The sequence below is a fragment of the Nerophis lumbriciformis genome, linkage group LG04 (genome assembly GCF_033978685.3).
Source record: "Nerophis lumbriciformis linkage group LG04, RoL_Nlum_v2.1, whole genome shotgun sequence".
Taxonomy (NCBI): domain Eukaryota; kingdom Metazoa; phylum Chordata; class Actinopteri; order Syngnathiformes; family Syngnathidae; genus Nerophis; species Nerophis lumbriciformis.
In genome coordinates, this window is record NC_084551.2 from 34,991,235 (window position 1) to 35,014,342 (window position 23,108).

Sequence of the window (23,108 nt, forward strand, 5' to 3'; positions counted from 1 at the left end):
ACACTTACAATTAGTGCACCAACCCAAAAAACCTCCCTCCCCCATTTTACACTCATTCACACAAAAGGGTTGATTCTTTCTGTTATTAATATTCTGGTTCCTACATTATATATCAATATATATCAATACAGTCTGCAAGTGATACAGTCCGTAAGCACACATGATTGTGCGTGCTGCTGGTCCACTAATAGTACTAACCTTTAACAGTTAATTTGACTCATTTTCATTAATTACTAGTTTCTATGTAACTGTTTTTATATTGTTTTACTTTCTTTTTTATTCAAGAAAATGTTTTTAATTTATCTCATTTTATTTTATTAATATTTAAAAAAAGGACCTTATCTTCACCATACCTGGTTGTCCAAATTAGGCATAATAATGTGTTAATTCCACAACTGTATATATCAGTATCGGTTGACATCGGTATCGGCTGATATCGGTATCGGTAATTAAAGAGTTGGATAATATCGGAATATCGGCAAAAAGCCATTATTGGACATCCCTATTTAAAAGTGTTCCGAGCGCGATGATGTCACGTTATCGATGGGAAAATGCATTTTTAGACAATATGATTTGCCTGAGCGGCTAGGAGACACCGAGAGTAACAAGCGGTAGAAAATGGATTAGAAAGGACAGATTTAAAACAAATAATAATAATTAAAAATTTGATTTCCTCCGGATGGTTCTTTTCGTCACTGCCGTTGTGTCCTTGGGCAAGACACTTTACCCACCTGCTCCCAGTGCCACCCATACTGGTTTAAATGTAACTTAGATATTGGGTTTCACAATGTAAAGCGCTTTGAGTCACTTGAGAAAAAGCGCTATATAAATGTAATTCACTTCACTTCACACTTAAAAAAAATTAAATTAAATCATTTTTATTTTATTTTTTTTACTTGGGACTTTCCGCGGGACGGATTTTGGATGCTGGCGGGCCGGAGTTCGGGACACCTGGCGTAGACATACTGTACATTCTTCCCTCGCCACATTACACTTCACGTACTGTTGTATCACCACATTGCAGATTTTTGGGGATTTTTTTCAAAGCATATTTCACAATTGGATCAAATAAACTCGCCTTCTTCCTACCCCTTTTCGGACGTGCTGTAATGAAACAACTGGAAATATGTCATGCATTACATTGTATAGTGTGCATGTTCGCAATAAACTGAAACTGAACAACTTATTACTCGTAAATTGAATCTCTAATATTACCTCCTAAAGGGGAGAGTTGTCAGGTCAGTTCTGGTCCTCCTTATACAAGTTCTGCTCCAAGAGGCATTGTGAAAGGGCTTCTGTAACTGAAGATGTGGAAAAATGTCTTCTTGCACAAAAAGCATACAAAATAAATGAAGAAATGCAATAATTTAATACAAAAATAAAAAGGGTTTTGTCATAATAGTTGCATAACAGCGGTCTGATTTGACACCGTTTTTTATTTCAGAAGTGAGGAAAAACCTGATTTACAACTAACCAGGGTAGAAATTTCACAGCAACCTTGGCTTTCGTTGCACCTTTGTTTGGCCATGTGGCCCTCGAAAAATGATATGTGCCACGGCTACATTAGCCTTCTTTGACCAGGGGGGTTTAATTCTTCCCCACACGCAGCACAGTACTATACAACACGAGGCATCAAATGTGATACATTTGTGAAGGAATTAGAAGACAACAAACTCTCAACATATGTAACCCACTTCATATTTAGTGACGCGACGTGACAATTTGTGCAAGTTCTGCAGTTTTATATCACCCACTAGACCACGCTAGTTTAACGTGAATGAAAACTGCATGGAGAATACACTCCTGGGCCTGGCTGTGAACTACAAACTCCGTTTCCATATGAGTTGGGAAATTGTGTTGGATGTAAATATAAACAGAATACAATGATTTGCAAATCCTTTTCAACCCATATTCAATTGAATGCACTAGAAAGACAACATATTTGATGTTCAAACTCATAAACTTTATTTTTTTTTTTGCAAATAATAATTAACTTAGAATTTCATGGCTGCAACACGTGCCAAAGTAGTTGGGAAAGGGCATGTTCACCACTGTGTTACATGGCCTTTCCTTTTAACAACACTCAGTAAACGTTTGGGAACTGAGGAGACACATTTTTTAAGCTTCTCAGGTGGAATTCTTTCCCATTCTTGCTTGATGTACAGCTTAACTTGTTCAACAGTCCGGGGGTCTCCGTTGTGGTATTTTAGGCTTCACAATGCGCCACACATTTTCAATGGGAGACAGGTCTGGACTACAGGCAGGCCAGTCTAGTACCCGCACTCTTTTACTATGAAGCCACGTTGATGTAACACGTGGCTTGGTATTGTCTTGTTGAAATAAGCAGGGGCGTCCATGGTAACGTTGCTTGGATGGCAACATATGTTGCTCCAAAACCTGTATGTACCTTTCAGCATTAATGGTGCCTTCACAGATGTGTAAGTTACCCATGTCTTGGGCACTAATACACCCCCATACCATCACTGATAATGGCTTTTCAACTTTGCGCCTATAACAATCCGGATGTTTTTTTCCTCTTTGGTCCGGAGGACACGACGTCCACAGTTTCCAAAAACAATTTGAAATGTGGACTCGTCAGACCACAGAACACTTTTCCACTTTGTATCAGTCCATCTTAGATGAGCTCAGGCCCAGCGAAGCCGACGACGTTTCTGGGTGTTGTTGATAAACGGTTTTCGCCTTGCAGAGGAGAGTTTTAACTTGCACTTACAGATGTAGCGACCAACTATAGTTACTGACAGTGGGTTTCTGAAGTGTTCCTGAGCCCACGTGGTGATATCCTTTACACACTGATATCGCTTGTTGATGCAGTACAGCCTGAGGGATTGAAGGTCACGGGCTTAGCTGCTAACGTGCAGTGATTTCTCCAGATTCTCTGAACCCTCTGATGATATTACAGACCGTAGATGGTGAAATCCCTAAATTCCTTGCAATAGCTGGTTGAGAAAGGGTTTTCTTAAACTGTTCAACAATTTGCTCACGCATTTGTTGACAAAGTGGTGACCCTTGCCCCATCCTTGTTTGTGAATGACTGAGCATTTCATGGAATCTACTTTTATACCCAATCATGGCACCCACCTGTTCCCAATTTGCCTGTTCACCTTTGGGATGTTCCAAATAAGTGTTTGATGAGCATTCCTCAACTTTATCAGTATTTATTGCCACCTTTCCCAACTTATTTGTCATGTGTTGCTGGCATCAAATTCTAAAGTTTGCCCCCCAAAAAAATGTTTATCAGTTTGAACACCAAATATGTTGTCTTTGTAGCATATTCAACTGAATATGGGTTGAAAATGATTTGCAAATCATTGTATTCCGTTTATATTTACATCTAACACAATTTCCCAACTCATATGGAAACGGGGTTTGTAAATGATATAAAGCCCCAACATGTTATCGCCATTGTGGGCAAAAGGAACACCGAGCATAAGCATGGGTTCTATTTAGAATGCACTGTAGGCTATTTCAGACTTTGTTGTTGTGGTGTGACTTGACTCATTGAATCGGGTTTGACTGGAGAACTGAAGACAGGCAACAGTACCAAAGTTAAATATAAATACTTTACTTTCCCCATTAGCAGCTGGAAATGTAGTAGTTAGTAATGGGTAAAATATGTCTCAGTGAGTGTGTGGCGTAGTCATTAGCTGTATTGACACTGCACTGATACTGTTGTTGTTGTTGTTGTTGTTTCATAATAGTCATCCAAAATCAATAGCTAGAAAATATATTGTTTTTGTAATTTACTTTTTTAATGAATAGACACCCAGAAAGGAAAATGAAATGCACAAATCTGAATTACATTGTAAACCAGAACATTTCTTTCGACTCGTACTAAATAAAGTCGGAGTAGTGGTGTGCCATGTTTGGTTTTTGTCACCGTCATCAATTTAATGGAACTAAGAAAAAAGACAAATGGTGGGATCATGTTGATATTATGGCGTTTCATATTCCTATTTGTTTAAAAATACCAAAAAATATAATTATATTTGCTAACATTTTAGTTTCAGTTAAAATGTAGTTACTTTTATTCAACCTGGGTAGATGACCATAATGAAACACCAACAAGGTATCAGTGCAGTGTCAATACAGCCAGTGAGTGGGCCACACACTCACTCAGGCGTCATTTACCAATCACTACTGTTTACTCTCTCACTGTACTTGACATAAACTAATTGAATTTAGGTTGGCAAGGTTGGAACAGGTTTTTCTTTATTTTTTCTCAAGCTGCTACCACCTTCCCGAAACTCCCTAAAGGCCCACCTCACACTGCAAAAACTGAAATCTAAGTAAGATAAAATATCTCAAATAAGGGTGATATTTGCTTATTTTCTGTCTGATTAGATAAGTCTCCTCACTAAGCAGATTTTATGTTAGAGTGTTTTACTTGTTTTAAGGGTTTTGGTCCGAAATTATCTCAGTAAGATATTACAGCCTGTAGCTGAGATTTCATGACCTATGTTGAGTAAAACATGCTTGAAACTAGAATATCAACTGATGCAAAGCTGTATCATTAACACTCACAAGTACATACCTGCCAACTTTTGAAATCAGAAAAACCTAGTAGCCAGGGTCCAGGGGGGGTCCAGGGGGGGTTCAGGGGGGCGAAGCCCCCCGACGCAAAATGATTATTAGCATTCAGACAGGTTAAAATGTTGCTAAAACCATCACTTTTCTATCAGTCACAGTGACTTTTCAAAACAAAAATATTACAGCAAAAATCATATGGGTTGATTGACATGTTTATTCTGTAAACTAACTTCAATAGTTTGAAATTATTTTGACAGTTAATGCCAGTTATCCTGTCAACCTTTCACAAGACTTCAATTTGTTAATTGAAAGTATAAACAGTATAAACACTTTTTACAGTAAACAAATGGTAAAACAGTACTAAACAATTCCATTAAAAAAAAAAATTGGTGTCATTATTAACTTTCTGTCCAAGCTTGTATAATCTACTGCCTTGTTCAAGTGTAAAAAATATTCTGTGCCTAAAATTCACATTTCTATCACAATTATCATACTGTAAACATGGTAAGCTAACTTCATTAAAATTAATAGTCCTGTCAATAGCATGGAATTACAATTCAAATGTAGTTTTTTTGTAAGCCTTTCAAAAGAATTCAAAATATGAAAAATTCATGAAAATTAATTTAAGCCATCAGACACTTGAAAAGTGGCACATCACATCTCTAATGTAATCATTTGAACTTTTCAACAGAAATAGCACTGCAAAAATATTAAGGACATACTTCTGTATTTTGGTAGTTATGCTGACAACATTTAACAAGATTTCTTCAACTTGGACTTGAAAGCATAAATAGTATAAACACTTTTAACAGTATAACAGTACTAAACAATTCCAATAGATAACATTGGTGTCATTACCTTTTAGTGGCTAAAATCCGAAAAACATTGAAAGTTTTCCACTTGTATCGCTAGCAAAGGCATTAGACTTGTGTTTTTTTGTCCCAACGTGGTCTTTTACATCGCTAATTCCTCCGTGTCCGATCGAAAAATCTTGTCTGCACAAGGTGCAATTCGCGTAGTTTTCACCCTTTTTGGAACGGATAATTATTCCCGGATAGGCTTTTGAATATTCTTCACGGAATGACTGCAGTTTTCTTTTCGGTTTAAGACTCGTTTGCGATTTTTCTCCGGCTGATTCCATGATCGTTCGCTCGTTTGGAAACAATGGCAACTGGTGCCTCGTGCATGGCAGCGGTGCTATAAATAGCCTCGCGCATGGCATTCGGAATGGCTCGATAGGAAGTTACGGGAAGCAGTGGTAGGGCTGGGCGATATGACTAAAAAATGTATCACGATATAAGTGTTTCATATCAGTCGATATCGATAATTATTGATAAAAAAAACAAACTATTCTAAATAAAGACCAGGAGAAAAAAGGCTGAATTTAAATACTTTTATTTTAAATATAAGTAGGTAGCATGTCCTTCGCTAATTGATCCACCATTGCATCCGTTATTTCTTTATAACGTATTGCATTTTTGTCGTATGGCACTGCTGCCGAGTACCTCTCGATGGTGGTCTGTTGTTGCCGCTTCGGTGCTGTTCCACTTGCACCGGCTGATGTAGATGGTTGTGGTTGTTTGTTACTGCTGTACTCCAGCGGGTGAGAGCGGCTCAGGTGGTAAAATAAGTTTGTCGTGTCCCCAGGCTTGGTCGGGACGACGACCTTGCAAAGTTTGCAGACAGTATTACTCTGATTCGTATCGGACTTAAAAAATCCAAAATACTGCCAAACTGGTGACGTGACGTTTCCTTTTTTATTTACAATTTCCTCTCGTGCTGCCGCACTCATATTCCCGTTTTGTTTCACTCCTCGTCGTCAGCTCGCCGTTGTTGCTTTTTTTTTTTTCCTGTTAGCATTTCCCAGAATGCCTTGCGGTTCAGGCTTGGCCGTGATAGGTTGAGAGGCCAAAGCCCTTCCTCTGCCTAAACCCCCCAGAATGCCGTGCGGTTCCGTCTTGGCATTTCTTCCTATTTTTTCTAACAGAACTCAGTGAAATTATCGAACATTCTATCGACCCCATTTTCTATTGATATTGATCACATGTCTATCGCGATAAATATTGTTATTGTTATATCGCCCAGCCCTAGGAAGCAGTGTCGATTGTCATTGTTGTTACGCGATTTCGTGAATAAAACTTAAATTTTTTTTTTTTTTTTAATTAATGAAAAACCGTATTTTTTATCACTGCAACCGTAACCCGGAATAGGTTGATGAAAACCGTACTAATTACGGGAAAACCGGAGTAGTTGGCAGGTATGCAAGTATAAAACTACTTTTTTAAAATAATAATTTCTTACTTCAAGCATGAAAAAAAAATAATCATGATGCCGAGCGCATATCGTTATGTCAAGATAATGGCACTAGCATTTACTTATTTAAGAATATTATTCAACATATTGAGCAAAAAGGTCACTTTTTTTTCTACCAAGAAATGTGCACTTGTTATTAGTGAGAATATACTTATTTTAAGGTATTTTTGGGTTCATTGAGGTTAGCTAATTTTACTTGTTTTGGAAAGTCTTGACAAGCCGAATGTTCTTGTTCTATTGGCAGATAATTTTGCTTAGTTCAAGTAAAATACCCCCAATTTTTTTTTTTTTTTTTCTTCTTGTTTTTGAACACTGACTTTTTGCAGTGCACACTTTAAAAAGTTTGAATGTGGAACTTTTTTCTTTAACAAACTTTTTGTGTTCATTGACCAAAAAACTACAAATTTAAGAAAAAATTGTTCGCCTGATTTTGTTTTGTGTTTAATGATAGCCAGCCCAGTAGAAAGACACGTTTTTATAAAGGTTATGATATTATCAATGCATTTTTTTTTACATTGAAAACAGAATAATATTCATGATTTTGACTTGCGTGTATAAGTCACACTGTTTGTTCAGCAACTTTTGATGTTTATTAAGTTGTTATTAAAACGTGCCTGCCGATCGGGTCTGTGTTGTCAAAACAAGATGAAAGGAGCGTCGAGCAGCCAAATAATAAAAGTAACACGTAATGAAACATGATTTTTGACACACGGAAATTCACATAAAATTAAATTTGATCGCACTTCCTGCCGAAGTATCGATATTGGATGCTGGCGTATTGACACTCTACTGTACATACCGCAGACAAAAAGAGACAATACCAAAGCGGCGTTGAAAGGTGAAAGGTCACTCCCCAACTAGGAAATTGATGAGGGCAGTCCTTGGAGAGAGAATGACTCTCTTGACGTTTGCCTCTCTGAGGACTGTCTGTCCCAGGGGACTCTCCATGACCAGCTTCTCCACTTCATCACAGTCCTTGGACACCTGCAGAGGCACCGTTATCCTCCCGCAGGCTTTGTTGTTAATCTGAGGGTGAGAATCCAGAGGCAAATGAAAACGTCAAGATATAAAAACTATAGCAAAGATGGAATGAAAATAAACACATGCGGTGGAGCCACAGAAGCTGTAGTTAGTGGTAGTTATGGGACGTTTGCTCAGGGTGACAGCTTTAGAAGCAAGTGTACACAATGAAGGGGGATGTCAAGACTTCCTGTGTGTGATGGTGACTTTGGAAGCGATTAGGAACGGTGGGTGTGTGTGCGCGTGTGTCAAAGACGTCTCAGGCACCTCATGGGACAAACGTGATTAGAGGAGAACGGATAAGGAAGCTCCTGTGAGTCAAATCATCATCAGCCAGCTTGTAAGCTCCAATAGATGTACTGCACAGGCTCGCACGCCAGAAGGTAAACATGAAGTATACACACCGCAGTGAAGATATGTCAAGGCGGATTATTTTCAGGTAAAACACAAACAACTTTAAAGGCCTACTGAAACCCACTACTACCGACCACGCAGTCTGATAGTTTATATATCAATGATGAAATCTTAACATTGCAACACATGTCAATACGGCCGGGTTAGCTTACTAAAGTGTAATTTTAAATTTGGCGCGAAATATCCTGCTGAAAACGTCTCGGTATGATGACGCCTGCACGTGACGTCACGGATTGTAGAGGACATTTTGGGACAGCATGGTGGCCAGCTATTAAGTCGTCTGTTTTCATTGCAAAATTCCACAGTATTCTGGACATCTGTGTTGGTGAATCTTTTGCAATTTGTTCAATGAACAATGGAGACAGCAAAGAAGAAAGCTGTAGGTGGGAAGCGGTGTATTGCAGCAGGTGTTGTGCTGGATAACGCAACCCCGCCGTAGAATGCACCCCTTGACTGTTGTGCCGGATAACACAGCGGTGTTTCATTGTTTACATTCCCGGAAGATGACAGTCAAGCTTTACCATTGGCCTGTGGAGAACTGGGACAACAGAGACTCTTACCAGGAGGACTTTGAGTTGGATACGCGGACGCGGTACCGTGAGTACGCATGCAGCTGCAGCTTCCAAACATTTGATTGCTTGCCCGTACGTGCGTGCCGCTATGTGCATGTCACGTACGTAACTTTGGGGACTTTGGGGAAATATATGTGCTGTATGAACTTTGGGGAGGTGAACGGTACTTTGGGCTGTGGGATTGAGTGTGTTGTGCAGGTGTTTGAGTTGTATTGGCGGGAGGGGGGAGGTGTTTGTTATGCGGTATTAATTTGTGGCATATTAAATATAAGCCTGGTTGTGTTGTGGCTAATAGACTATGTCTTGTGTTTATTTACTGTTTTAGTCATTCCCAGCTGAATATCAGGTCCCACCCGCCTCTCACAGAATCTTCCCTATCTGAATCGCTCCCACTGCCCTCTAGTCCTTCACTCTCACTTTCCTCATCCACGAATCTTTCATCAAATTAATGGGGAAATTGTCGCTTTCTCGGTCCAAATCGCTCTTGCTGCTGGTGGCCATGATTGTAAACAATGTGCAGATGTGAGGAGCTCCACAACCTGTGACGTCACGCGCATATCGTCTGCTACTTCCGGTACAGGCAAGACTTTTTTATCAGCGACCAAAAGTTGCAAACTTTATCGTCGATGTTCTCTACTAAATCCCTTCAGCAAAAATATGGCAATATCGCAAAATGATCAAGTATGACACATAGAATGGACCTGCTATCCCCGTTTAAATAAGAAAATCGCATTTCAGTAGGCCTTTAAAAACACCAGAAAGTACACATATTGGTGCCTCTGTTGTTGTGCATCACACCTTTTTCATGAATTGATTAACAAAAAACTCTGCCATGGGTTTTTGTACACAACATCGCATGGAACTAACTAGTCCAGTGGTTTTCAAACTTCTCTCACCACCTCAGAAAAAAACTTGGCTGTCCAAGTACCACCATAATGACCTGATGAATAATATTTCAATAGTGCATTTTCTCTACACTGCAAAAACTGAAATGTAAGTAAGATGAAATATCTCAAATAAGGGTGATAGTTGCTTATTTTCTGTCTGATAAGATAATTCTTCTCACTAAGCAAATTGTATGTTAGTGTTTTACTTGTTTTAAGTGTTTTGGTCCTAAATTATCTCAGTAAAATATTACAGCTTGTTGCTGAGATTTGATGACCTATATTGAGTAAAACATGCTTGAAACTAGAATATCAAGTGTTGCAAAGCTGTGTCATCAACACTCACAAGTATAACACTACTTTTTTAAAGTAATCATTTCTTATTTCAAGCATGAAAAAAAAAATCCTGACTTTGACACAATTTTGTCTCCCAATTAAAACGGATAGACTTTGCTGTTTTATTTTCAATGAAACAATAGAAAATACGTACTCATAAAGTAGTAACTTCGGCACAGTACAGTAAACTGACAGTTAATATTTAAACATTTAACATGTGACATTTGTAACAATTTTGAACAGAAATAGTTCATGCACATTCAGATGAATTCTTCAAAATTACAATTAAAATTTTTTTGGCCGGGGGCCGGGCTGTATATATATATATATGTATTCCTCGCACACTAAATGACTGAAAGAGCACGCACTTGGCGTGATGATGTCATGTTATCGATGGAAAAATGCATTTTTAGACCATATGAATTGCCTAGGAGACCCCGAGAGTAACAAGCGGTTGCCTTGTTGCCTTTCCATTAAGAACAATAAATTAGTTTTTAGTTTAAATTTGCTGGTTTCAAGAAATGTAATGCCAAGCGCATATCATTATGTCAAGATAATGGCACTAGCATTTACTTATTAAGAATATTTTTCAACATATTGAGCAAAAAGGTTTCTTTTTTTTTTTCTATCAAGAAAAGTGCACTTGTTATTAGTGAGAATATACTTATTTTAAGGTATTTTTGGGTTCATTGAGGTTAGCTAATTTGACTTGTTTTGGAAAGTCTTGACAAGCCAAATTTTCTTGTTCTATTGGCAGATAATTTTGCTTAGTTTAAGTAAAATACCCCTTATTTTTGTATTTTTTTTTCTTGTTTTTGAACACTGACTTTTTGCAGTGTAGAGACTAAAAGCACTTTTACATAGTGAAACCCATTATTTACATCCTTTAAGTTACATTCAAACCAGTGTGGGTGGCACTGGCAGCAGGTGAGTAAAGAGTCTTGCAAAACGAAATCAGATAAAAAACAATTTAAACTGTGATCCTTTTTTTTTTTATCAGTAATCAAACACCGTAAAGGCTGATACTTGTGTGTGTATGTCTGTACTTGTCATTGTGTGTCAGCTAATCCACATTTATTGTGTGATTATCTGATGAGATAAATTAGAAATGTGCAGGAAATGCCTTTAAAAGCAACCAGACACAAAGAAAAACACCCCTTTCTCACTGCCAAAAGGGACAAGCTAGTACTTGTGTTTTTTTTTAAATGTAATTTATTTGACATTCATATGTATTTATTATAATTTATTATTTTTGTTTACAAACAAAATATGTATATATATATATATATATATATATATATATTTTTTTTTTGTGGATTTGAAGATGACATGCAGACGCATAATACACACACACACACAGACGTGCGCACGTACTGACTAATCATAGGCTCTCTTCAAAATTACAGCGCATGGATGTATTCATGGACTCTGACTTTAAGAATTGAAATGATGCTGGATTAGAGAACAAATGTTTCATGTTAACAAAGGAAAAAATGCCTTCATCTTCATCTCTGAAAACAATTAAGATATGGTGTTTAGTTGGGCGTTTATCCATTTTGTCTTTTGGAAACGAGACAGAAGGCGACGTTAACAGTAGTCTGAGGGTGTGTGTGTGTGTGTATTGGTGTGAGCCTACCAGCACAGAAATGTCCACAAAGTCGGGGGTCTCCAAGTACTTGGGATCCACAGTGGGCCAGGACTCTGACAGGACGTCTCCTCCCCGCTGGAGAGTGCTGCTGATGGGGTTGTTCACCTTACAAAGACCTGAGCATTAGAAGGAAAGATGGAAAAATACCAGTAATGTCACACACTCTTGTCTTTACCAAATAGTGGGCTGGGGCGTTTATTTACTCAACTGCAGACAATACCAGGTGTTTTTTGTGTATTTGGCATCTATTTGAGAGGCGGCCTGGCTGTTTGCATATTGCCCATACTGTAGATGTGAGTGTGAATGATTGTCTACACCAGGGGTGTCAAACGTACGGCCCGAGGTCCGGATCAGGCCCCCGAACAGGTTTTATCCAGCCCGCGGGATGAGTTTGCTAAGTATAAAAATGTACCTGAAATTTTTGAATGAAAGAAAAATCTGTTCTAAATGTGTCCACTGGATGTCGCAATAGCAATTCTTTGTATCTTTGTAGATGATGCTACATATGTACAAAATAAACCACATGATGTTAGTATATCAGTCGAGGAAAATGATCAAACTACATAAATAACATCCTGTAATTTGATTTTGATATCATTTTTTTTTATCTTGATAGATTGACAATTAACACCAATGAGTTGACTCATGAACATTATCACATAATTTATTCAGAAAATATAAATAACGACAAATAAAGTATATATACTATTAACCGCAACAGATAATAAAAAATAAAAAACAATATTATAATTTGCACAATTTCAGAATGTGCTTGTTCTATTTTTAAACAAAGAAAACAATCTGAGGTTGTCTTTATTTTTAAGTTATCGTGCCGTGATTTTACCAGTCCGGCCCACTTGGGAGTACATTTTTCTCCATGTGGACCCCGATCTAAAATGACTTTGAAACCCCTGGTCTACACTGTACATGATTGACTAGGGATCAGTCTTGTGTATACTTTGCCTGAGGTCAGCTGGGATAGGCTCCAGCCCAACGCAACAGGATTGGGGGGGCGTGGTTAAGAGGGGAGGAGTATATTTACAGCTAGAATTCACCAAGTATTTCATATATATATATATATATATAAATATAAAAGAAATACTTGATTTTCAGTGAATTCTAGCTATAAATATATATATTTATTTTATTACACACACATAAATATATATATTTATTTTATTACACACACACACATATATATATATATATATATATATATATATAAATAAATAAGAGAAATACTTGAATTTCAGTGTTCATTTATTTACACATATACACACACATCACACTCATCTACTCATTGTTGAGTTAAGGGTTGAATTGTCCATCCTTGTTCTATTCTCTGTCACTATTTTTCTAACCATGCTGAACACCCTCTCTGATGATGCATTCTGCTTCGTCTCCTTGTTGTGTGCGCAGTTGTGCATTCTCTATAAGCCCTAAATGTTATTGTCACATATGCATGTACAGAAGATGGCAGTATTGTCCTGTTTAAGAGTGTCACAACATTGCTGTTTACGGCAGACGAACTGCTTTATGGTAGACGAAAACGTGACTGCTGTTGTTGTGTGTTGTTGTTACCGCGCTGGGAGGACGTTAATGAAACTGCCTAACAATAAACCCACATAAGAAACCAAGAACTTGCCCTCGATCATTCTACAGTTATAACGTGATTGGGCAGGCACGCTGTTTATATTGTGGGAAAGCGGACGTGAAAACAGGCTGTCGACACGTCACTCAGGTCCGCATGGAGCTGGAGGGGGCGTGGTCTCCAACTCCGCCTGAATTTCGGGAGATTTTCGGGAGAAAATTTGTCCCGGGAGGTTTTCGGGAGAGGCGCTGAATTTCGGGAGTCTCCCGGAAAATCCGGGAGGGTTGGCAAGTATGAATGTCACAGTGAATCCTGTAAAGCCTGGTGTATACTTTGCCCCCTCCCCCTGCGTACCTTCCCGCAAGACTTGCGTTCACTTCACAAAAATCCTAGCTTTACGACAATGGCAACGCGGATCGCAGAACTGTGATTGGTCAGCTTTTGAAAAGGAGGGTCCCTGACCACAGGAGAGCAGACTTTTGTGATTGAAATGCACAAATTATTGTAAGAATAAAGCAACAGTGAATAAACATTTGCATGCAAACTGATATTAATAAATTGGTGCACCGTAAAGATATATTTATACAGCTAGCTCAATCGTCCAATGTCCAGAACGGCCCAATAGTATTGCAAATGTGCCCGTCCTCTCCCGCGACTCGTTCAGGGGTTGCACACCCCATCTTCACCAATGTCTTTTCTTCTGTAAATATAATTCACTTCACACTTCTGGCTTATGAGTAAAACGTCCATTAAAGTAAATTAATGTTTCTGAATAAGTTTTAGTGTCAACAAAAATGTCGTTGTTGTGAGTGTCTTTCGCTCGTCACAAGATGGTAAATATCTTGCCAATGACAGCTGCTGTCACGCTTTCTGGAAACACTCTGGCTGGGCGATATTATAAATCTACCTTGGCCTATTTTTTTATCATCCGTTCTCAATTAATATCACAATTTTATTTGTATTATTATTATAGCGGATTGTCCCATGCAGGATTATACTGAGAACCGCATGCCTACTGTTTACTTTTGCAGTATCTTGTAAGAGACATTTCCGCCATGTTTGATTGAGGTGATATATGCTAACAACTGACCACTGTCATTTGGTTCATATATATATAATCGTGTTTACTAGAAGTGCAACAGTACAAGTAACCCAGGCTACGGTCCGTACCTGGTTTTAGGGCCACGGTTTTGCTTCTTTTTCGGTACGTTTTGTTGGGGGTGAAGAGAACAACTTTTTTTCCTCTCAAAGTTAGTTAGTTTTTTGCTTGTCATCACAAACATTCTGCAGCAAACAAAGTATAATTGGTGTAGTGAATACTACAATAATTGTCAGATAAATTGTATTTAAATTATCAAAAAACTTTCCGTTCTGAGTTCTCAATGAACAGACAAGAAGCAGTCTTTGTTGCACCAAGCCAAACGCTTGGAAGATTCCGCTGTGGACGATGGAATGAGACGGGAGGGGTCATCCATTGTCCTCGAAAACCTGCCCAAGCTGAATCCAGGACGAACCCAAGCCCGAGGGATCTTCTTCTTTTGTCTTCAATGTGACCGAAAACAATTACTGTTTACATACTCCCCATTCCTGCTGAGACAGGTGTTGTTGCGTAAACATTGAACATCTGAATAAATGAGGAGACGAAAACCTTCTTCGTCAGAGCGTGGTGCAGGACTGTACAGAGAGTGCAGTGGCCATGTCTCTCCTCAATATTGAGTCCAAATTGAATTCTGTCTCTGTTTGATTCCTTGCCTTTTGTCTTGTTTAATAGATGTCCTGTGTTTGAAAGTGACATCATATTGGTCCTTCGAGCCGGATTCCAACACGTCTGACGATTCCAGCATGAGTGAGTGAAACCAGAAAGACCATGGCATCCAAATCCTGATTGAGGAACTGCTTTTTCTTCATTTCGGGCTGGAATTGAAAGACTGACGGAAATCCAAGGACAAGAGGAAGGAACGCAAAGAGCAGTGAGTACGTTTTAAATTGACGAAGAAAGAAACGACTAAGAGAAAGCGTGTGACGAGGGTTACGACGCATAGACAAACCCTGTAAATCCTAGGCTCTAACAGGTAAAAAGGCCAAAATTACTGCAGGACGTCGGTGTCCGCGAAAACTGAAATACCCGAAATAAACTAAAATTCTAAAACTGAAGAGGCCAATATACTGCAGGTAAACGGAACCGCGAAAACTGGAATCCGTAATATCCGTAAACAAATATACTAGGGGGAGGCGGAGCCCACAATTATTTGAAATATCCGTAAGCCATTATCCTGAGGACGACGGCGTCCAATGCAGACCTAAAATGGTCTATTCAGAATAAAAACTGAATTTTGTCCGTAAAAAACAATAACCTGGAGAGCGACGGGGTCCTCATGAAATATTGAAATTTCCGTAGATCAATATACTGAAAGGTGTGAATGTGAGAGTGTGTGGGAGTAATCGCCATTAGGCTATCACTCCATATTAAAGTTGTGAGAAGTAAATAGTGGGTTATTGTGGATGCTCTAGGCAAGACACCTCCACTGGGGAACCATCTCCAGTAGAAGCGACGTGTACCACAATAATAAATTAAACCACTATCTTACAAAAAAGACAAAGTAATCCTTATAAGTTCGGCTCTGTAGGGGACGACGGATTACTCCAAATTCTCAAAATGGAAAGAGGGACACAAAGAAACGCAGATCTAATATGGTCTATTACAATCTATTTAAACCAAAATAGAAGACAACAACCACAACGTCAGCGGTTACACCCGACTGCATGTTGGAGTTGTAGCAGAGAAGGGCATTTTGCAAGAAACTGTCCTGAGAAAAAAACAAAAAAACAATCAAAGTAACTCAGCATGACTGTTAAAAGACAACACCAAAAAGTCATGTTGTCAGCGTATGCCATTGGTGGTAAGATCGCTGCAAATGTGTTTGTTTGTTTGTTTGTTTGTTTGTTAGTGTGTGTTTAAGTGTGTATCTTTCCAGGTACAAATTGTGTAAAAACCCCAGAGGTTCAAATAAAAATAAAAATAGGTTAAAAGAAAAGCAAATAGGAGAAAAATCTCAAAGTGCTAAAATTAGATAAAAGTAAAAATAGATGAAGAAATGGGAAGAAATCAATAAGAAGAATTAATGCAAAATAGAATAAACTAATGTGTACGACAGAGATAATGGGGGTATTGAAATAAGAGATGAAGAAAAGGTAGACTGAAGATATACATGTATGTTTGGATGTATAAAGAGCGCTTTTATATATACAAATATATATATGTATAATTAAATAATGGAACAAATAAAAACCTAGATTAATAACTATAATAAGAGTTGAGATGTATAGTATGATAAAATGATAAAGTGGGTTACATGTTCATTAACTGAGGAAAGAAGAGAGAAAAAAGAAAAAAGAAGAGAAATCTCTTCAAGTGTTGCTGACCTTTGCCCTTAAGAGTGCACTCACGCACTTACACACCACCGTGTGTGTGTGTGTGTGTGTGCGTGGCGCAGTGGGGGAGGTGTGGAAGTGAATTTATTACATGTAAATTTAAAGTAGGTTTAACTTTGAAGTGTAGTATAACATTCTTAAGTTAGATTATGTTTTAGACATTTGCAACACCATACATCTGAGTGTTGAGCTAAGATAAGATAAGGACATAACATAAAATAAATAAGGAGGTATGGCAATCAGGAAAACTATCAGCTAGCGATAGACAACTGTTTGCTTTGAATATTATTGAATAGTAATTGCAAATAAAAAATATAAACAATGGGAAGAATGTAAATTCTGAGTGTAAAAGTATAGATTAAGTGACGTATAGACAGTTAAGTGAGTTTAAAACATTACTTAAAAAATACATAAAGTAAGATGTATAACATTTGAACGAGGAGAAAAATAACATTAGCGTTATTAAATAATCTACATAGTGAAAGACACAAAATAAGCAAAATAAAAGTACAATTATGCAAAAGAGAAGTAAAGAATCTAGAACGTTCTCTAAACAAAAATGGACGCACTATTGTGGAAAATAGAAAACTAAGTACGACAAGTACAAAAACCACAAACAAAGAAGCAAATTATGTAATTTTTAGGATTAACTAATTATTGTAGAAGTTGAATACCATGTTATGCTGAAATAGTAGCTCCTTTAAGTAAATTAATGAAAAAATGTAATCTGTAGAGTGGAATTCAGAAGCTAAAGCAGCATTCTGTGAAATAAAAATAGAACAGAATGTGCGATTGTTACAGTAATGAAAAATTTTGAAAGCTATCAAATGACCATCAAATTGCTCAATGCAAGCGGCAGAACTAGAAGCACTAATAGAAGCATGTAAAGTAATGAAAGATCAAAAGGTCACAATATATATAAAGATAGCCAAAATATAGGAATGATAAAGTCAACAGGAAAATCTGTAACACATTGGAGAACTGATAAAAAAAAAAAGAGAGAAAAAAGAATTAGTACAAGCAGTACAGCTACCAACTAAAATAGCAATATGCAAATGTGCGACACACCCAAGGAACAGACACAGTATCAATAGGAAATGTGTTTGCTGACAAAACAGCAAAACAAGCAACAGAAAAGGAAATACATATTTCAAACTACAAACTAGCGCATGATATACTAAAAGACATGCAATAACAAAGGACTCCAAAAGAAAAAGATAAATGGATTTAAAAAACGGAGTCACGTTGATCAAAGAAGACATCTATGTATGTCCAGACAATAAACTAATCTTACCAAAAAATCTATATAAGTGGGTAGCAGTTTTGAGCCAAGGTTGAACTCATGGCTCAACAGGAGGGATATGAATACCCTTATACAGAAGTACTATACTTCCTATAGTTTAATTCTTATAAAAAAATTTTTTTGTATAAAACATCTATGCAATTAACTAAATAAGAGTGAAGGAAAACATTATTGTCTGGTCATAGTAGATGCATTTTCAAAGTAGGTAGAAATATTTCCTAAAGGAAAAGCAGATGTGCTGACAGTAGCAAAAGCATTATGCAAATATTTAGTAAAAATGTACATTAACAATACAAGTACAACAGGACTAACACCATTTGAAAGATAGTGGAAAGACCAAGCTAAATACACTTAGCACATAGTAAAAAGGTCATATAATGGGAAAAGTATTTGGGATTGTATTTAAAAAGGTCATATAATGGAAAAAAAGTATTTGGAATTGTATTTGTGTTATCAAAGGGACATGTTAACTAGCACACTACAAATTCCACTGTGACAAAGTTGTAAGCATACCATTTGATGGTGTGTCAAAGTTTGATAATAATTGGTTCCTGTTTTGGTAATTAATTTGTTCCTTATGGCGGAGCAAGTGGGAAAGGCTACAAAAACTGATGGTGTTGTATGTATAAGCCCAGACAATTACTCAAGATGAGTTAAAAAAAAAAAAAAAAGTTGAATTGAAGTAATGAGCAAAACAAAATTGACCATGTAGCTAAACAGACAAAACAGAAACCAATATTTGATAAATATGTGAAAAAGCTAATTATACCTGCATTAACATGCAAGGCTCTGCACAACAGTTAGGAAACGTATCATCAGATAACTGCATACACATAGTAAATGTATCAATATTTGTACAAGAATTGTTAACACGCCTGAACAGTTTGATATCTGAACATTGGAAAATAACTAGACATTATGTAAACTGGCAAAGTGTTGTAGATCCAACTCATATTGATGGGTGTCCAAAGAAGTATATCTGACGACTATAAATTGGTAAATCAAGTTGCAGCTGGATTTCAATCATACGTCTACTGGTGGTGTACGATTAACAAGAATGTTGACAGAATAAACTACGTCCACTACAACGTACAGAGATTGGAAAATTACACAGGCCAAGACTTGAAGCCGTCGCTGATCAACGCCGCCACCTTCTTTATGGCTTTTCAAAACCGTATGGCGCTGGACATGTTGTTAGCGGAAAGAGGGGGTGTGTGCGCAATATTTGGTGAACAGTGTTGCACGTTCATACCAAACAACACCAATGAAGAAGGTAGCCTAACCAAAGCACTGGAAGGCCTTCGCACCCTCAAAGGTAAAATGAAAGAGCATTCAGGCATAGATACATCTATGTGGGATAGGTGGATGGACGTGTTTGGCAAATACAAGTCTTTGGTATCTGGTATCTATGGCCGTGTTCAGCAATACTGACGTTGTGTGGATGTTGTTGTATTCCCTGTCTATTCTCTGTTTAACCGTCTGATTACCACAGCAATTAGCCCAGCAGATGATAAAGCTGTCAAGATGTACTTCCTGGTGGACGATAAGGAAGATGAATCTGGAGACGAGGATACCTACCTGGATGGTGTTCCGGATTTATTTCCAGAAATATCATAATTATGAGGAAAAAATTGATGTTCAATTCTGAGTGTAAACATAACTTGGTCCTAGGTAATTAACCATTAACTGAAAATTGCAAGAAGTTATTGGGGATAAGAAGATTATGGGGAAGTTGTTTGATAAACAGGAGGGAAATGTCAGATAAATTGTATTTAAATTATCAAAAAACTTTCCGTTCTGAGTTCTCAATGAACAGACAAGAAGCAGTCTTTGTTGCACCAAGCCAAACGCTTGGAAGATTCCGCTGTGGACGATGGAATGAGACGGGAGGGGTCATCCATTGTCCTCGAAAACCTGCCCAAGCTGAATCCAGGACGAACCCAAGCCCGAGGGATCTTCTTCTTTTGTCTTCAATGTGACCGAAAACAATGACTGTTTACATACTCCCCATTCCTGCTGAGACAGGTGTTGTTGCGTAAACATTGAACATCTGAATAAATGAGGAGACGAAAACCTTCTTCGTCAGAGCGTGGTGCAGGACTGTACAGAGAGTGCAGTGGCCATGTCTCTCCTCAATATTGAGTCCAAATTGAATTCTGTCTCTGTTTGATTCCTTGCCTTTTGTCTTGTTTAATAGATGTGCTGTGTTTGAACGTGACAATAATTTTATTTCAAGCTAACACTAATCCACTCTTTCAAATGGTAAATTATTATTTGTATTCTTTAATTGCCTGTACACATCAGTGTTTATCACCAGTGCTTTGGTAATAAACACGCGGTGACCCAGATTGTGGAGTTTTTAAAAGGCAAATTCTGTATCTTACATTGGATGAAAATACATTGAAGTGCAGTTTGAATTTGAGGTACAAAAAAAAAAAAATGTGTACCAACACATACAAGAAGTTTAATGATTATGTCAGGTACACATTTTTTTAATGCACAAACAACAAAAAGAAAAAACAAGTGTCTGTTTTTAGTATATGTTATATCAGAGGAGTCAAATCGTTGCAGACACACAAAGAAAAAGTATGATTAAAAAATATTTAGATATAAAACGCCATTTCTGATTAAATTAGTACGTGTGTTGATTCTCCCAGTCAGGACCAATACAGATGTTCTATGAGTGCCTGCAAGTCCGCATTTGGGGAAGGATTACTGGTGCGCTACAGTAGAGTCGTTGCTCTTTTTAAAGGCCTACTGAAATGCGATTTTCTTATTTAAATGGGGATAGCAGGTCCATTCTATGTGTCATATTTGATCATTTCGCGATATTGTCATATTTTTGCTGAAAGGATTTAGTAGAGAACATCAACGATAAAGTTCGCAACTTTTGGTCGCTGATAAAAAAGCCTTGCCTGTACCGGAAGTAGCCGACGATATGTGCGTGACGTCACAGGTTGTGGAGCTCCTCACATCCGCACATTGTTTACAATCATGGCCACCAGCAGCGAGAGCGATTCGGACCGAGAAAGCAACGATTTCCCCATTAATTTGAGCGAGGATGAAAGATTTGTTGATGAGGAAAGTGAGAGTGAAGGACTAGAGGGCAGTGGGAGCGATTCAGATAGGGAAGATGCTGTGAGAGGCGGGTGGGACCTGATATTCAGCTGGGAATGACTAAAACAGTAAATAAACACAAGACATATATATACTCTACTAGCCACAACACAACCAGGCTTATATTTAGTATGCCACAAATGAATCCCGCATAACAAACACCTCCCCTCTCCCATCCATATAACCCGCCAATACAACTCAAACACCTGCACAACACACTCAATCCCACAGCCCAAAGTACCGTTCACCTCCCCAAAGTTCATACAGCACATATATTTCCCCAAAGTTACGTACGTGACATGAACATAGCGGCACGCACGTACGGGCAAGCGATCAAATGCTTGGAAGCCGCAGCTGCATGCGTACTCACGGTACCGTGTCTGAGTATCCAACTCAAAGTCCTCCTGGTAAGAGTCTCTGTTGTCCCAGTTCTCCACAGGCCAATCGTAAAGCTTGACTGTCATCTTTTGGGAATGTAAACAATGAAACACCGGCTGTGTTATCCGGCACAACAGTCAAGGGAGTGCGTTATCCGGCACAACACCTGCCGCAATACACCGCTTCCCACCTACAGCTTTCTTCTTTGCTGTCTCCATTGTTCATTGAACAAATTGCAAAAGATTCACCAACACAGATGTCCAGAATACTGTGGAATTTTGCGATGAAAACAGACGACTTAATAGCTGGCCACCATGCTGTCCCAAAATGTCCTCTACAATCCGTGACGTCACGCGCTGACGTCATCATACCGAGACGTTTTCAGCAGGATATTTCGCGTGAAATTTAAAATTGCACTTTAGTAAGCTAACCCAGCCGTATTGGCATGTGTTGCAATGTTAAGATTTCATCATTGATATATAAACTATCAGACTGCGTGGTCGGTAGTAGTGGGTTTCAGTAGGCCTTTAAATGTTGTTTCAACTTCTATGCTAGTGTTAGTCCTATTTCTTTATTTTGTTCTTCTGGGCTGTACTTCCAGCTGTGTAAGTGGACGAGACAACGCGATTGAACATTAATTACTTTGTGAGGAGACTGATTTTCACGACGGTGGAACGAGATGGTCGCACACACGGACACACAAACACACGCACACGTACACAAACACAAACACACACACAGTCACAGACATAGGCGCCATTTCTGCCAGTGGGTGCTTGGTGTGTGCATATTAAAACAAAAAAAAAGACTTTCAGCGAAGTTAATATCCCATATGATTTGCGGCTTTATTAGTTTGTAAAACGGACCAAACTCGCCACAAAATTAACTACAACAAGATTGATTTTTCGAAAATTATTTTAAAGATTGAAAGTTGCCATCAATTCCACGTGGGTGCTCGGGCCCCGAAGCACCCACGGGATCGGCGCCTATGGTCACAGACACAAACAGGATCATGGTCAACAAAGGACGATTTTTCCGTGCAGGATTATACCAAGCATCGTTGCTTCCCTACTGTTTACTACTGCAGTAACCTCCAACAGACATTTTTCGCCATGTTTGATCCAGAAAATATGCTAACAGCTGATCACTGTGATCAAACTCAAATTAATTGCAATCAACAATCAGGATCATACAACCGCCCAGCCCAAGGAGACACTGCCCTTTAGTGTTTTGAAGAGAATTGAAATTGACAAGTCAGTGTCAGCCCGAACGGAAGAACTATAAACCAACCAAGATGCCGTTGGAGGGATGTCCGATAATGGCTTTTTGCCGATATTCGATATTCCGATATTGTCCAACTCTTTAATTACCGATACCGATTTCAACCGACACCGATATCAACCGATATATTCAGTCGTGGAATTAACACATTATCATGCCTAATTTGGACAACCAGGTATGGTGAAGATAAGGTAGTTTTAAAAAATAATAATAAAATAAAATAAGATAAATAAATTAAAAACATTTTCTTGAATAAAAAAGAAAGTAAAAC

At 38.2% G+C, this 23,108-nt stretch overlaps 1 protein-coding gene across 1 annotated transcript in view; it reads right to left on the minus strand.

The window, feature by feature from the left end:
- Window positions 1–1,260: 1,260 nt before the first annotated feature.
- The window catches only part of lars2 (leucyl-tRNA synthetase 2, mitochondrial), a 130,902-nt gene continuing 109,054 nt past the window's right edge, over window positions 1,261–23,108 (minus strand). The window contains exons 20-21 of the mRNA XM_061953501.1: window positions 11,724–11,851; window positions 1,261–7,887 (exon numbers count right to left, since the gene is read on the minus strand). Of these exons, the coding sequence (XP_061809485.1) occupies window positions 7,708–7,887; window positions 11,724–11,851 (308 nt within the window). The 3' untranslated portion in view covers window positions 1,261–7,707. The remainder of the gene's footprint in view (window positions 7,888–11,723; window positions 11,852–23,108) is intronic.